Below are 17,691 nucleotides of genomic sequence, written 5' to 3'. Positions count from 1 at the left end.
TGTGGAAAAACTTTTGTTAGTTTCACGGCCTTTGATTTGATTTTGGTGATGAATATGCTGTAGAGTAGATATTTTTCAACGATGGAATTATTTGCGGATTGTCGTGATATCAGATATGATCTATGAAATAAGATAAAAAAATCATTAGAAGTGCTGGAAAATCATTTGACCGTAAATTCGAGCGATGGTGGCGGGTAAGATATAATCTTCTGTGAATAGAATTAGTGTTATGAAATCGAACTAGAGAAAAATGACAGAAATATAACAAAACAAAACAGTTGTATTTATGGACATTATGAAAAAAACGACGTTTTGACGTCCACTGTTTGAACTATGAAACGCAATATTTCTGACCTAGAAACGTTTTATATGGGAAGCTTCAATGAAAAAACAGCGGTATACCGCGAAACGAAGCAATACCGCGATATGTTTTCAAATTAACGCAACGAGAATTTTCTATTCTTCTACAACTCAATTTTTCGCGTCAATCGTTAAAACTTTCGTAGCATTTTGGATAAGACACGATTCATCTTGCCTTCCTTCCGATGCTGAAAACTATCGTATTTATACTAAATGTATGTATTACGATGGCTAAAAGGAAATATCCTATTATCTTACTAGTTCATGTACTTGTATAAAAAAGTTCCTAGGTCTCGTTTTGATCTTTGTGTTCCTATAAGAATATATTCTTTAAACTTGCCAAGTTTATTAAAAATAATTGTCTAACATCAATACCAGTAAAAATTTGCACCGTGTTTGATATTCAAGCCGACGTATTTCTTCTGTTTTCTTTATAAACGTATACATAATATTATGCTGTAGTAGTAATCAGCAAAATCATAATTCAATCTGTTATAGTCATATACATGATATTGCAGTAATCGTTTGGATAAAATGCAACATCCGCATGAATCCTTTCATTACTTTTTGGCACGAACTCGCGGATTGGGGCCTTGGGTGGACTGACCTACATAACTGCAATAAAAATATATGGACGAATTCATAAATTATGTCAGTTATTGGTTTATAGAGCTGCAAGACTACGGTTGCACAGACAGTATCCTACTTAGTATCTAGAAACTAATGAAGCAAGTCCCTAGCAAGATGTTACTAAAATAATGATCTAAAAATTAAGTACCTAGTCGTAACTGTATGAATTTGATGTTCACAGGCATACTTACAAATCTTTTGTTATTTTAACTAAAATCAACAATAAAGGCTTTTTATTTTATTAATTTAACTGTTTGAAATGTGCTCAGAGTCGTTTTGATTTAAGACACTGGCTATTTTCATTATTCATTATTGCATTAAGGAAACTATTTCCCAGTGCGTACATAGCCCAAATAGCGCCTTGTCTTTTACTTAGAGCAATACGCTACACTGCTTATTGAATCGTAGGCGTCATAACTAAGTAACATGAACTTTATAGTAGCGTTATTTAATCTTATTACTTTATACTGTATATAATGTACTATCGGTTCCCTCAATAATAATTAAATAACAACCAGGAACACACAATCTAATAAACTAACGATGAAATAAACAGATTATAATAACTCAATAGATTTATTCACAAGCACAAACCAAATTACACACTTGCACGTACAATTAAATTGATATCGAAAACCACACACGACCGCAACATTGATAGACTTTTTACCACAATACACACACCAATAGATTTTATTACCACTAGCGAATAATTTTGCTAAAACACAAAAATTTTATCATAGCATTACTACCAACAGACTGCCTTATCCAGAAACGATTCCAATCATCTGCGTCTAAATACTTATAGTTCAAGAGTACTTAACGCTCTTTCACATTACAAACAAGGAACAGTTTACAAATTTTAATCGTTTTTGGACAAAACAGTCTGTAAACAACTATAATATTCTAAAGTTTAGATATAATGGCAGTGGCATTCTATAAACTAAACTTTCCACTAGTAAGAAGGCGGTGATTTAGTAAGCATGATAATCCATAGTTTCCCGAAGCGTCATACAATCAACCTCGTCTATCTTCAAAGTATTCATCTTCACGTTAATATCTTCCTCCAACTGTATCTGAGTTTGCAGCAAGTAACGAAGAGAGGCCGAGGCTTCGTGCAGCATCTGTTGCAACTGTTCAGTGCTGTGACGTAACATCTCACTCTCGTAATACAAGGCTTGGCCTCCAGGGTCTCTTACCAACTCAGCGCCAACCCGCTGAGCTCTTTTCCCAAGCCTAGTATGAGCTAAAGCGGTGTTACCTTCTTTATCAGACAATGCTTTCTGCAACTGCAATATATTCGCCTGCATATCAGAAATCTTTTGAGTAGTATCGTAATGCATGTCTTCCAGTTTAGCCTTAGCACGTTTTGTATCCTCAATACGCTCGTGGAATGCGTGGTTGCACTTCTTGTAAGCATTCCAGAGATCATCAATGACTTGTTTGAGAATAGTGTCCACGAACATTCTGATGGGACGCGCGCTTGTCACTTCTTTCGCAGCCATTTTGATGTTATCACGAGAGTACGCGTTGTATTCTTCGGCTGAAATGTTCGCTGGATCGAGGCTGGTGTAACCTTCATACACGGAAAGACAAAGGTCTGTAGGTTTGAGTGATAGGTTCGATTTGTCCAAGTCAATAGCTGCTTGCTTGTACTGCAGATCTCTATCGAGAAGGTAGCGAGTCGAACGAAGTCTTCTCATTTGTTCATTCAGTTGTTCCAACACACGTTTGAGAAGGTTTTGCCCGCCTAAAATCGTAGTAATTTCTTGCTGCAGAGCTGATTCGACTTCGTCTACCACCAGGTCGATACCGAGTCGCCCATCTCGAAGCATGAGACACTTGCGGCAGATGGTCAAAGCGTTAGACTGGAGTGAAGACAGGCAATCAAGAAGCCTCACCTTGTACATACCAAGAGATTCAAGTTCCAAGCATATTTCTTTGCGTTGTATTTGCAATTCATTCTTATTGAACTCGATGTCTCCGATACGTTCTTCGATACGTCTGTCTGATGTTGCTTTCATGATTTCGGCTCGCTCGGCAGTTTCTTGTCTCACGCGTTCTGATTCTCCCAGGACCCTGTCTGCTAGCTGCTGTTGGTCTTCGGTGTTCCTGCATCGCTGGTCGTTGCTGAGCTTCCACTCCGCGAGGGTGAACTTGGCAGTCCTCGGCGGCATACATACTAGAGCCTGTTCTGCAAGCCTAGTGGTAGTTATAGGCGCCCCAATAACATGCCTAACGCCAAACTGCGCCTCCCCCATCTTTACAAACTAAATAATATCTAAAATAAAAGCTCTACAAAATTGCTCCGATCCCACTGATGTCAAATGATCGTCAGATATTGATATAATTGTTTGTTGCTATGGAGACGGTTTCGAAGTTGTAATAAACAAATAGGTTGCATGGTTTCCGTACAAACTCGTTTAAGTTAATCATGAGGAAAGGGGAATCGATTTTCCCCGAATAAATAATAATATGTAGGTATTTAGGTAATTCGTTGAAAAATAAATATCCGCTTATAAGCATTTTTCAATCTCTTTATGTTCTATTTATGTAGATCCCGTGTATTTGTACAAAATTAGGTTCTACTTATAAATTGTAAAGAAATCCTTCTTTTACGAATAAATACGAAATTAATGAAGTTATTTTAAACCGCTAACAGATCTATGAATCATAAAACCAGACACTAAGAATAATACGTTTACAAAATCCATGTTATTTCAACTGGATCCCTAGAACTTTAACGCGAAGTTATGAGCATCGTGCCAGCGAATTACTCAATATTTTATTAATACAAAAAACCATTGATCCATATCACAAAACAGCTAGCTTTATGTTTATCCGCTACAAATCTAGCCAACTACTAGTGACTGACTTTCCGAAGCTCCTCCATTTCATACAGGAGTCTCCAGCATTGTCCCAGTCAGGTAGACCACCAGGTAACACGTAACACTTGCGTTTCTCCAGGTCGGCGAAGTACCACAGCAGTTGATTTAGACCTACGTTTATAATATTACTACCAAATTGAAGACAAAATTATCATGACGACGCGATTGTTTGAAGACTTTTTTCTTCAAACAATGTGAATGTAATGCATGGCCAAATTCTATTTGGCACTTAGTTTATAATATTATAGTAGTCCTCAAGTTCAACTACAAAAAATTGAAAAGGAATTATTTGTCTTCTTTGGTGTTCTTCTACACCTCTGAATAGTAAAAAAACGAATAGGAAAATTAAAACTACGCAGTGTAAAGTTTATAGATTATTTTGTTGAACATTTATTTAAAAAAATTGTAATAAACCGTAGTTGATTATAACAGTGTAAATTTTACACTATGCAAAAGTGAGAAAAAATGACGTAAAATAAAGTTGAACTCGAACATTTAAGTTAAGACGTTACGCACGTTATGTGTAAAGACTTACCACAAGCAAAGGCGAAGAGTACCAAGCTGTAGATGAAGAAGAACTTGACGATGTCGATGACCATGCGGCCCAGAGAGATCTGCAGCGGCCCCAAGTGAGGGTTGATGGAGAACAGGTGGACCAGCTTCAAAGCACTGGGGACAAATAAATGGCCAAATTACATTATATCGTACACGATGTGTGTTAGTATGATGCGGTGAACTTTATACAGAATCAAGTTTAGAACATATGAATATTGAAATTATTTTTATTGAATACAATGTTCTTTACTGTTTATATGAGAATTAAGGTACTTTACAATCCTGAACATTCAATTATTAACAAAGGGAAACAGTGTGAAAAACCATAAACGCTTTAAATCTAGGACTGTCTCATGAAAATCAAAACTTGGCTCTTTTTCACAAAACTTAAAATGTTACTACAGTTAATTTTACAACAGATTGTGACATCTTTTTTAATGAAAAAAACCCTTAGATAACAACGGTTATCAACAATACAAAGTACTACAAACCTAAAAATATTAGCCGCGGCAAAAAGTCCTTCAGCGATCAGTTGAGGATCGAACGCGTCCCACTGTTCTCTAGGTATGAACTTAGTTTGAGGGTCTCGCCATATCTCCGTGGTCTGCTGGAAGTAGGCCGCGAACCGCAGCACGGCCACCGCCACGTACAGAGAGTTCCTTGTAAAGTCTATGAAGTTCCACATGTTACGAAGATACGAGCGAATGCCCTCTATGTATATTTCTTGTGTTTCCTCCCAGATGAATCCTGTTGGAAGAAAATATTATAGACACAACAAATATAAGGTGTATTTAAGGAATTCAATCTATCGCTACTTAATATACAATAACATAATATAAAAAATGCCCTAAAAAGGCAATTTACCATTTAACTCCAAACAAGCCAAATAGTTGACCGACCCAGGATTTGAACCAATGACCTCTTGACGTGACAGATAATCAAAACGCCACCGCTTAGTCTAATTTTAACTTCACAAATCAAACGTATCTATAAATTCTTATATTATCTTTAATTTATTTGATACCTACCAAGTACATAAACCACGACGACAAGCTCTAGGTACGTGGGTCCGTTGCCCCTCTGCTTGAGGAGTTCTTTCTCCAGCTCCTTCACCATCCACTCCGGACCGAACAGCTGTATCGCTTGCACCTCCGCTCTTTGTGACACCAGGATAAGAATCACTATGGAATAAAATAATGTGTCATATTAACATACGAGTACATACACAATCACGCCTTTTTCTTACAGCCGTATGTAGGGACCACGAAACGCTGCTTGCTACGATCCTTACAAACTTCCCTTGCTTTATTTACATCTATACATCTTCACAAAGTGAGTTTTTGTGAGAAAGCGAGAATATATTAATATACTATTAGACAATTTGCGACTAAGATGTTTACAACCACTATGGTGTTTGTTCGTATTCAAGATAAAACGTTTGATTTCGTAAATTCCCGCATAATAATAATAGACTAAGCTAGTACATATTAATAACTATGCACCGCAAAAGTTTCATTTATATTTTTACTACTGGTAATACCAGAAACTCGCGCTCTTTTAGTTAAAAGTCTTGTTAAACCGTTAGGACACCAGCTGTAAAGATGAAATTACCTTACATTTTACTTAACAATAATTATTAAGTTTCCTGATTAACACTAGAGTGCAGTAATAACTTCCTATTTTTACACAGAAAAGTAAGAAGATGTTAATAATTGCATCTTCATAAAGTCAATTAAGCGGTAAGAAAACACTACAAACTTTAATCTTACTTTAAAATCTTAGGGTTGCTATACACAGAAGCTAAACTACCGGATAACCAATTTTCCTTTTATATAAAACCGACTGAAAACAAGTACAATATTCGAATTTCATCCGGACATGTCCATCATTGCTACTCGAGTTACCTTCCCGGAAAAGTCAGATTCTGTTTTGTTCGTAACGTTTTAGCTATACGCAGTAGTGTCCGATAGTAACTATACGCTTTACATACATACATATATTTATATCATCACGTTTGTTTTACCCATATAATTACAGTCTAAGGTGTATACGCCCTCATGCCATTTTTAGTATAAATCCCATGTAATGGGATGCGAGCCCATTGCCATACACCGGTAACGTTCCCGTTCTCTAAGCTACTATCTATACTTATAATAAATCTGTAGAGAGGTCAAGGTCAGGTTTTTTTCTGTCTGTCCTCCGTCTGTATGTTACGCTGCCACGTAAAAACTACCGATTAGTATGCACTGAAATTTGGTATATGCATAGAATAAGTGGTGGAGCAACTTATAGGATACTTTTTATCGCATAAAATTTCATATATTTTTAGAAAATTGAAAAAAATACGTAGAAATCGTTTGAACCTGCGTTTCCCTAAAGAGACCATAGATGGCGTTGCAATCCATTTCACAACATTCGCATAGTGAACGCGGCGCCGGCCGTATCGACACCTGTTGTCGCACCAACCAATAGATGGCGTTATAGTCTGCGACAAAGCATATTTTTATTTATTGATTTATTTTGGTGGCTTAATTGTAAAAAAAATACCTTTGAAACAGGCTATTATACATTTATAAGATTTTCAAACATAAATGTTGTATGATATATTACACAAAAATGTTGGTTTACAATGTGACACAGGCTCACTGTGTCACATTGTGTGTCCTTCGGGTCCCTTTCGTAAATAACCATTAGATGACAAAAGAGTTGTTAGCATTTTTATGTGTAGGTGTATCGAGTGCTTCGCAATTCGCGTGGTCGTACGAATAAGCAACAGTACGAAATTCACGCGAGCAGAGCCGCACGGGTCAGCTAGTTGAGAATAATTTAATCAAAGAAATTAAACCCTTTCCTAAATAGTACCCTATACTTTTCTGCTTAGCACGTCTTAAATTAATAAAATGATCTAATAAAAAATTTAAAACCCTTTCCTAAATAACTAATACCCTATAGTTTTCTGCTTATAAGTATTTAGTATGTAGCACGTCTTAATTTAATAAAACTACACATAACCGTAACAACGTCTTCTAATTAAAAATACAAGCAAAACCACTCACGTAAGAAAAACAGGTAACTGGACGCGTGTATCAAGAACTTCATAAACGGTTTCCTCATCAGCTTGCCGGTGGCACAGTTCGGTGCGATCATGTACAGCATGCAGTAGAAGGGGAACAGCAAGGCTACTCGGCAGATGATCATTATCTTCTCCATCGTGGTCTTGCGGCGGAAACCTGGGACACCTTCGTACCAGATTGAGGCCAGGAGCTGTTGGATGTTGGGGTGGGCTACGAACTGGGAGGTGAAAATTTATGTAGTGATGTATATTATGTCACGAAGTTCAGTGGCATATCTGAGGTTGTCGAACAAGGTAAACAATTTAAATTACATAATGCACAACATAATCACATGTAGCTGAATACTTTACTTTAGATAGATCAACAGCCCTTCGGACCTCCACAGCCCAGTTACCTGGATTATAATACCCTCTGGTAAAATTGGTAATTGGAATAGAAACTTAAAAAAAATAACTAGGTATATATTAATATTATACTGTTTCGGTTATTATAAAAGTATCGACAAACAAGTTCTGAGTTCTGTCTTTATTCAAATTATAAGGATAAAATTGGTTGTAGTAATCTATAATTACTTTACACTATTCAATTATAGAGTACTTGCAAGGTTATCACAAAAAACCTCACCTTCTTCTGCTTAAAATCAATAGCCAGTTCCAATCGCGCGAGTTTCATGTGGTCTCCGTCGACGAAGGCGGGCTCGTCCGGGTCGTGGTTGAGAATGATGGCCAGCTCCTGCGAGCTGCGCGACTGGTCCAACAAGTCTACTGCGAACAGCTGCGCTTGACGACGCAGCTCTAGGTATTCAGCTTTACTTTCCTAGTGGCAATAGGAACGATTTTTATATATTGAAATTGTTTTGTAAGACGAAAGACATAGTTCCACGCCATTATTAGGGTTAAAACAAAATATTGTGTTTTTAACTGAAATACCTATCTTCTAACAACTTTTATGGCAAATTTCAAACTTTCGAGTATGTGTGTATACCAACCCCTTGCTTCGTTCATTTATTTTGGTTTTTACAAAAACCAACCACACTTGCACGTTTTTTGTTCATAACAATATTTGTATTTTTTTTATTTTTATTTTATTTCTTTTTAATAATACTGTCCTCGAATCTACTTTCTGACTTCGTAATCCTGAATCGAAGTCCCTTTAAAGCCATTTCGCTACTATTCTCATTACATATCAAAACCACTCAGAACTGAGAATTTATATTAAAAGACCCATTCCAAGAGTATTAACCGTATTACCTGTTCAGCAAAAGCCAAGTTCCTTAGTTCCCAGGAGAGCTGGAAGGCGGTGAGTATGGGGTCGGTGGAGGACAAGGCGATGAGCGACGGTGACGCAAGCGCTCTGTACTCGTTGAGGCGAGCCAGCGAGTGACGCAGGGAGTCCTCGGTTGACTCGCGGATACATTCCTCACAACCACACCTTGGGACAAAAGAAAGATTTAAAATCATTGCTGTTTAAAGTCTACCTGCTTTAGGAATCTACTCTATCAGATGACGATTGTTGAAATGTTGTTTCCGCTTTAAAAATTGTTAATTGCTTTAAAAGCAAAATTCCTTGCATTTATTTCTTCTGACGCTGTGTCAATTTTCTGGCGAAGTTCTGATAGATTTTGTATTGATTTCGAATATACTTTTTCTTTTATGCATTCCCAGTAAAAAATATCTACTGGATTTAGATCGGGAGAACGAGGAGGCCATAAAATTGTACCACTGCGTCCGATCCATTTGCGAGGATACTCTTCGTTCAAATAAAAATAACATTTTTAATGGCAAGAAAAGTGGCAAGTGTTATACCATTTTGAAATCTTGATTAAATGCGCCAACTTTTGAAATAACTTGCCAAGGGTAGTGTAGTACATTTTTTTTCAGTATGAAGCGTCAAAGTTGACTAACGATATTTTTGAGAAAGATGACTCACTAAAACTTAACTTTTTTTATTAAATTAACAATGTTTTGTGCATTAATTTGTTATACGATTAATAGCATATTTAATTAAGATCACGAAAGTCAAAAAAACACAGCGAAATTGTGACATTGGTGATCACAGGACTTGAAAATGCGACCAAGGGTGTGGAATTTCAACTTTTTTGAAAAGTGTCTATTATTGCTGAACTAAGTGATATGGATTTTTTTTTATTTTTCCTATAACCGGTATGATTTGGCCTTTCATCCTGTCTCGGATTATCGTTGAGTTTTGGGACACCCTGTAGATCTGACAGTCACAATCCACGGTTAAAGCTCAACATATTTATTCTAAAATAAACCTTTTGTTTTTGTACATAGAGTGTATACTCACTTAACATCATGAGGGTCAGGCAGTGTGGCTCCGCGGTCGAGCAGTATCTTGATGATCTCGTAGTTGTTCTTGTGCGCCGCCAGCATCAGCGGCGTTATGTCCGGAGTGAACATCGCCGTGTTTGGGTCTACCTTCTGCCAACTCTGTACCGAAGAAACGAAAATAACATGAAAATACTATGGCCATATGAAGAAGGCTACTACCACACTATAAATGTACTAAGGCTATAACAAATCCACCAGGCACAAAAATAAAGTTCAACAGGAGTAGAAATAACATCATTTTACTTTTTTTTTTATTAATATTATTAACATTTTGAACCCGTTTTGGATTTGACAGGAACAGAGTGGCAACGGTCCGCTGTTCGAAGAAGGCTATTTACAATAAGACCAAGGTATAGGTATAGTAAGTTAATGTCAAGTCCTCTCTTCATATAAGACCCTGTTTCACCCCGTTTTTCAAACATTTGAGTCTTCAAAGTTCTCTAGACACTTACGTATGGCTCTCCCTCCTTATGAATCAGCTCCTCGTGTTCCAAGAGCAGTTCCACAGCCTCCACAAACTCTGCATTGATGGCCTGCAGCAGAGCATCCTTCGTTTCCACCCCCATGATGACCAGCAGTTCCACCATCTCTAGGTTCTCTCCATCAATGGCCAGGGTCAGGGAACCTCGGCCTAACGAGTCCACGCAGTTGATCTCTATGTGCTTCTTGCGATGGGCTTTTTGGAGTATTCTGGTGGAAGACGAATATGAAACCGTTTTGAATGTTAACTGTGACTTACAACAGGTATGGAAACTGTCTAGGTAGAATACTCCATTTTTTGCGGTCCTATTTAACTATCAATATTGTCTAAGATTGGTAGTGTAGAAAAAGTAATGCTCATCGATTTTTCTTAATCTTAGTAGGTATCTATTTAAAAGTCAAGACGATAACCCGTGACGGCTTAGCAGTTAAGCAAAGAATTTATTATAATGAATGTACAAAAAATAATTCCACTTGTAATAAATTGCCACAAGACTGATTTTATCCCGAATTTATTCACCGTTATAAACTATTTAAAACCGAAAATAATCATTCCTCCACAAGCAATTAGAAACTAGATTTTACAATTCTAATGTAAAAACTTTCTTCATTATTATCGTCTACAATAACTTCTATTTCAATCAAAGTTAAAAGTAAAATCTAGGCGCGATATCTATCTGTATCAAATGCACACAAAATTTATCTATACGTAGCCAGTTACTGTTGTAGATAATCGATGATCGTAGAGAATCGGTCTGCTAAATCCATCAAAATCTAGTTTCCAAAATATGCAAAGCTATCAATTTAATCTCACAAACGATTGTGTTGTTATTTTGTCAAACACAGAATAGGAATCACAAAGTTAATACCAAAACAATCCGATTAAAATATAGACAATAATTAAATTTGCCGCCATTTCCGACGACAATCGCGGGAAGCCATTTTGAAATAAAAAAAGTTATGCAAACTCTTTGATCTGATTTGTTTTAGGAATGATTCGCGCCACATTTTATGTTTTACCATTTCTAAGGTCGGGTTAAGAGCAAGTCGATTAAATATATGGGTCTAAGTACTTCAATTATGTTGAGGATCAAACAAATTCATTTCTTTTTGTTCAGAAGGAAATTGAATTAAATAATAGTAGAAATTATGGGTATTACGCACTCGATTTCCCCAAAATTCTACATTTTCACGCACAATTGACTGAAGTACTTCCAATATAATATCAAACGAGTTACTTTTAATGAAAGCATTTAAATGGGACCGGCCATTTTTTGTCCAACCCCTGTTTACATTGGCTTTTAAACATAATTGGACGTTAAGTGAATTTTCTTCCACAAACAATAAATATACGAAAGATAAAATATTACCTATTAATTTCGTTAGAGAAAATAAACGTTTTGTTATAGATAGCCACGCACCGATGTTATTTTTAATAGAAAGTCAAAGATACGGGACTGTTTTGGTAGGTACGCTAATTTGCTGAAAGCGGGGTGTCTGAATCAAATTATATTTTAGTTTTCTTTGTGTTACATAACGTAATTTAAAAGCCGCTTTCAACAGCTTGTTTTTTTAAGCCGCCTAAAATTACGTACATTTTTATTTTAATAAATATCTTAATGATAAGACGTCACAAAGGGTATTTTTAATGCCATTAGAACTAAGGCTTTGATCATTAAAAGTTGACGAAAATTCTCCAAATTTTTTTTTTAAGTTTTATAAAATCTTTCGACGGGTGTAAATTGATATGAAAGCAAAAGAGTTGTGTTCACTCACCGTCTTACATTGCCCATGTCACCACGTTCCACTGCGAGGAGGTACTTCTTTTCCTCGAGGGTCAGGGGTTTGGGCAGTGTCGGCAGGTCCATCGGTTTCCGACCTCCTTCTAGCTCGGGGTCACCCTGGGTAAATAAAAATAGGAAGGTATAGGTATATTTTACTTTACACAAATCTACTGAGTGAATTTTGATGAGATGCTCGTGGAAAATTAATAAACTTAAACAACAACCGAAGTGTCCTGGGAAATCGTTACACGGAGAATCGTGGGCATAAATTAGATAAGTAATATTTTTTATGGCATGCAGTTGACAATCAAATTGCTTAAGCAACAGCTTAAATACATGTTCAGACAAAAGTTTAGTAGGTACTCTTACCAACAAATACAATTATAGTCGTACTATAGTCCGACAACTTAGTAAAGAGTTCATTTAGGATCGTTGAGCGGGGAGATAGAAGATATAGTACATAATCTCCATAGCTTGACGTCAGTAGATGCTGTTGTCTAAAGCAAGTAATAAGTATGGGTACTCACGGCCTCCAGGTCTTTCTTCTCGGCCATGACGGCGATTTACCCCGCACTGTTCTGGAGCGACGTCCGTCCCCTCTGGCAGACTATTTATCTCTCTGCAAATCGATACGCTGTAATATTTGCACTTTAGTAAGAGAAACTAACAAGGGATTATTATAAGATTTACATACGTGTCTATTCATCTTTTTCTTACAAACTCCTTTCCATGCAACAATCGAATCTTATGTCCAGAATGGTAGATCACATACGAGAGTTCACAGGTTTAATTTCCTCTCGGCACTAGTATTTGTGCTATCTACAATTTCTGAACTTGCAATATTTTTGGCATTTCTAATATTTTTTGAAACCCAACGAGTGTTTCCTGTTTCAAAAACTTTCATGTGTTATAGCCGAGCATAGATAATTAGTAAAATAGGAACAAATAATTCAGAGTGCCAAGTTTCCAAACTTACACATTAACCAAAAAAAACAAGATTTACCTCTTTTATATTGTCCACAAGTTTCGTACAAACAAAATTAAATTTTCGCAACTACCCAGTAACCAAATACATTGCTAACCGAATCGTACGTACACACGCACACGTCCTACATAAGGCCACGCGTAGAAGCCTTAGTAACGGCTACCTACATGTATTCAAGTGATAATCTCCTTTACCGTGTAACGACCGTCACCTATTTTGCGCTGACATAACCTTACGACGTATAATTCGATTGGTGCTTATCCGATTTTCAGTTTAATATCAGATGGGGATCTGGGTTATAGGCACTTTTTATGGTCAGGTATCATAAGTTAGGTGTCATTTGATACTGAATGAACGCTTGGGTTATTCTAATGCTTAATTATGTATATTCTTTGTAACTTGGTTCTTGATTTTGAGTTTATGTATAGTTATGTTATAAGAAAACTCGACTAATTTGTACAGCAGATTTTTTTATCGTTTCGTAATTACATAATTAGACGACAAATTGCTCAATTAGCAGACCGTAAACTATCTATATATTGAACTACATATTGATATACAAGCATGATATCGTTTGAAGTCAATTCAGAGAAATGTTCAAAGTTAGTTCAAACATTAAGAATCATTGAAGTATATATCTCAATACATAGGTATATTTACGAAAGCCAGATATCTTGTAGTATAAAACACAACTAAATAAATTGGTATAACCTAGAGGCCGACCGCGACTTCGTCCGCGTGGAAACCCTTCCCGTGTAAATCCTGATCCCTCGGGAACTTCGGGATAAAAAGTAGCCTATGTGTTAACATACTACTACTTTTTATCTTCTGGGTATTCAGCCACCTATATTCTAAATTTCATCGTAATCGGTTCAGTAGTATTTGCGTGAAAGCGTATAATATTAGTAGGATAGTAGTATTTTATAAAATTCAATTTAAGAGCGAATTCAAGCCAAAGGCACCTGATGACATATTAATTTAACTTTTATTCTATTCTCTGCAAGTTAATAAACATCATCTCTGCAAGTTAATAACAACAATCAAAACAAAACTAAAAATAATAATATCATGTGCAATCTTCCTCTTCCCTTTAAAAAGTGTGTTTAATTTTTCCATGAAATGTTATATTGCAAGCTCACTCGCGCAGATATTTCTTGTTTTTCGTAGCACTGCCGCTACGAATTAACGTAGCACTTCGTAGACTTCGTAATTAGCTCTGTTTATTTTCCACTCTTAATTATTGCGAATTAGCGGTAAGCTGGTAGAATGTGTTGCATTATTTTTTCTATTATTGTGTTGCTATCCTGTTATTGTAAATTATTTAAAACATTATTATAATATTACTTTCGATAGGTGAGAAATAATATAATAAAATAGATTTTCTGAATAAATATATTCAAATCTAAAGCATTTAACTTTAATTACCACTTTCGTTCTTGATAAAATCTTTCTATTACGATAAAAATATTTGAAAAAAAATCTTATTCCGTGCACTTAAAAACGGAAAATAAAACCATAAATCTCAAAAAACACACATGAATGAACTATCCATACTTTCGACGTTTCAGTTCATTAAACAAACGATTATTTATTACCTGCTACTGTTCTTTGCACAAACTTTCTAACACACAACCACACACACTCCAAACTAACTACACTATACGCTTTTTAAACTCGAAATTCCCTTCAAAAGTAACCCAAACCCCATGAATTACATTATAACCTACATGCCACTCACCTTCACCTAATTCCAATCATCCGATTAACCTACTAACTTTCCACACGAGAATTCTAGCTAACTGTCATTTACAGGCGTTTTTTAAACTCAGTTTACAGACATACAACATTTTTACAACTAAATATCTAAGTACTTTCAAACGTTAAACAAAATGGTTAAGAAAATCGGTAGCGATGGAATAAATAAAGTTATTTGCTACGATTGAACTTCTTTGTTTCATCAATCACTTATCACACATTTTAAAATGAAAAATATAATAGCAATTGTTATTTCCATGGTACATAGTCATCACAGTGAGCTGAGACGAATTAGAGTAAATTGCAATTCCTGCAAACTTCTTTTGCTTCAACCACATACATTTCACACACAGTTTATTATGAAAAATTGCAGTTTCTGATATTAACGCGAATATTGTTCATTTATATAAACACATTTTTTTGCATTATACCACATTTTTATCTTTGACCAACACTTACGTTATTTGTGTGTAGATTTAACTTAAATATATCGCGAATATTTGTGTTTAATTATAAGAAAAGATATTTAAAATGATACTTACGGGGAGAAAACGAAAGCCAAGGCTGACGCGACGCCACTCCTGCGCTGAGGCAACCCCACCCTGTCTTTATATACCCCTCCCCCCTAGCCCCCAAACCACCCCTAGATCCAATTAGGAGTGTCACCCGGATGAACCCGGTTCGATGTCAGCGCGTGATGTTTGTACACAACTGAAATGAATCAAGGGCAAACGGCGAGACTGGAATTACTGAAGGATTTGTTCATGTCACGTTTGTTAGTTTATAATTTATTATTTTGAGCTGCTCGTAGCTAGTTGCACTCACCAATCCGTGTGTTAAGCATTCGTTGCGCATTCCACAGATGGGTGACAGAGTAGTGGCTTGAGCTGAGCGTCTAACCCCCGGTTTCTGTGATACATTTAGTGGTAGTTTATCTATTTAATAACATTTGAACTCATATAAAAAAAACGCTTAATGCTTCGGAGGTATGTAAAAAGTAGGTCCTGTTGTTGTCAATTAAGATAACAATTGTTCAGCATTCGAGAGTCATGAACAAATATGACACTAACTAACCATACGATGAAGTAAAAGTTGGTTAATGATGACCACGTATTCCATTGTGCAACGTATTCGATTTCGGGTTATGGAAACTTTTGTTTTGTAAAATGGTTTTAAGTACAATATTCTATTTACAGTTAATTCCAAAATTCATCCTTGCTTAGATTTCAAAAAGAAAAAGTTAAAAATAAAAGTGGTTACTACGTAGATGTGTTTGGATAACCATCTGCCCAACACCTACTGCAATTCTAGATCAAAGAAGCTACTAATATTATTGGCAATGAAAAGGCAAAAACTGCTGAAAACATCAATACCTAATTTCCGACCGTTATTTAAGTATAGGTACTTCGAAACACTATAAATTCAAATCTCGCAAATCGACATTCGTCTAGGAATCGAGACAGCTATCAACATAACTATCAATATTTTATGGCACTCAGTTTATGATGTATGAATGACATGAAATCTTCATAAATGCATAGGTGATTGGTCCACGTTCCTTGATATTTATAGCAGTTATAGTTCAAAAATTTGTATTTTCTAAATTTAAAGTGCCTACTTACCATTGCGTATGGAGCTCGTGGGTTCGATCCCTACTCGGGACATTATTTGTGCGAACCACAAGTTGTTTCGCCTCTGGTTATAGTTTGTATGTTTCTAAAAGTCCCCGCGTCCTATGAACCTTTTTCACACTACTGAGGTCTTGAGTGTTTTCTCGTCGGATTTAAGCACGGTACGTAGTTATTCTACTAATTATTAAAAACAAAACGTTTGCTAAAACAAAAAGGCCTTATTCCTTGCCTGGCCTATCACAATATGGTAATCTAATAAAAAAAGTTTGATTTATTTCTGGACTTCTTACTATACCTACTTATTGTTAACGCTATATTTTTGTCGACATTTGCCGAGGAAAGCGTCGTGAGCACGTTCTGATTTGTCGAGTATAGTCGACTGTGGCGGTCAAAGGGTTAAGGAAATTAAAAAAAAGTTAGGTAATGATAAATAGCACTACACATCATTATCTCTTTAGTACCCCTTAGATAACATTACGTATTTATTCAATGATCATATACCTTGTCAAAAAAAACTGTAAATAAGGTCAAGAAAGTAATGAAAAATTATATAGAACGCATTTAAGGAATTTTTCGTCGTCCTTTCCGATTTTTGTTTTATTACAACCGGGAACACTAGTAAAAAGCTCCGGAGGCCACTTTATGTGTATAATAAAAACATGCATAATAATAAAAACGAGAGGTTTCATTGACCTAAATATTGCCTTTACATTTGGTAACGTTAAAACTTAGCGTCCCATGTTGTAGCTAAGTCGAGAATTAAGTAGGTACCTATATTTTTTTTTATCATCTATAGATAATTTTCAGGTTATTTCTTATTTTGTGAATTGAGCTGTAAAAGAACTAGCTTTATGACTTTACGAATTAAGATTTATTTTCTGCAATGTTGGAATACTTGTAATCATAGACATTTTTAAACATTTTTTATAATAAACGTCTTACTAATTTAAGTAACGTAGCAATTTTTATTATTCTTTTATAATACAAGTGATAGTATTTTAAAGATTAATTAAACGCTGAAGGGACGGTAGGTATAAATTGACATATCTTTTTACACTATTGAGTAGCTACATATGAAGTGTAATCAAAAACATAAATATATTGATGATTTTGAACCCTTTAAAGATCTTTCAAGAGCCGCATTGATGTTGGCAATATTCTAGTGTTAGTTATTGCGTGGCAATATTGCTACTGCAAA

General features: G+C 35.7%; 2 protein-coding genes across 4 annotated transcripts in view; both read right to left on the bottom strand.

Annotated features, from left to right (window-relative positions):
- Positions 1–15,466, bottom strand: part of LOC142980435 (transient-receptor-potential-like protein) — a 36,164-nt gene extending 20,698 nt beyond the window's left edge. For 2 of the 3 annotated variants that reach the window (XM_076125812.1, XM_076125814.1), the window contains exons 1-12: positions 15,405–15,466; positions 12,650–12,741; positions 12,115–12,239; positions 10,311–10,548; positions 9,815–9,957; positions 8,758–8,938; positions 8,132–8,323; positions 7,490–7,724; positions 5,462–5,614; positions 4,925–5,180; positions 4,414–4,547; positions 3,866–3,989 (exon numbers count right to left, since the gene is read on the bottom strand). In XM_076125812.1, coding sequence (XP_075981927.1) covers positions 3,866–3,989; positions 4,414–4,547; positions 4,925–5,180; positions 5,462–5,614; positions 7,490–7,724; positions 8,132–8,323; positions 8,758–8,938; positions 9,815–9,957; positions 10,311–10,548; positions 12,115–12,239; positions 12,650–12,676 — 1,808 coding nt within the window. In that variant the 5' untranslated portion in view covers positions 12,677–12,741; positions 15,405–15,466. Of the gene's footprint in view, positions 1–3,865; positions 3,990–4,413; positions 4,548–4,924; positions 5,181–5,461; positions 5,615–7,489; positions 7,725–8,131; positions 8,324–8,757; positions 8,939–9,814; positions 9,958–10,310; positions 10,549–12,114; positions 12,240–12,649; positions 12,757–15,404 lie in introns of all 3 variants that reach the window. The other variant, XM_076125813.1, reaches the window with a different exon arrangement.
- Tektin-C (Tektin C) lies at positions 8–3,504 on the bottom strand. Its single transcript, XM_076125815.1, has one exon. It carries the CDS (start codon positions 3,249–3,251, stop codon positions 1,965–1,967), a length of 1,287 nt encoding a protein of 428 aa, XP_075981930.1. The 5' UTR covers positions 3,252–3,504; the 3' UTR covers positions 8–1,964.
- Positions 15,467–17,691: the final 2,225 nt, after the last annotated feature.

Source organism: Anticarsia gemmatalis, chromosome 18 (genome assembly GCF_050436995.1).
Source record: "Anticarsia gemmatalis isolate Benzon Research Colony breed Stoneville strain chromosome 18, ilAntGemm2 primary, whole genome shotgun sequence".
NCBI classification, from domain to species: Eukaryota; Metazoa; Arthropoda; class Insecta; order Lepidoptera; family Erebidae; genus Anticarsia; species Anticarsia gemmatalis.
Note: the sequence above shows the minus strand (reverse complement) of the source record. Positions and strands in the feature narration are given on the sequence as shown.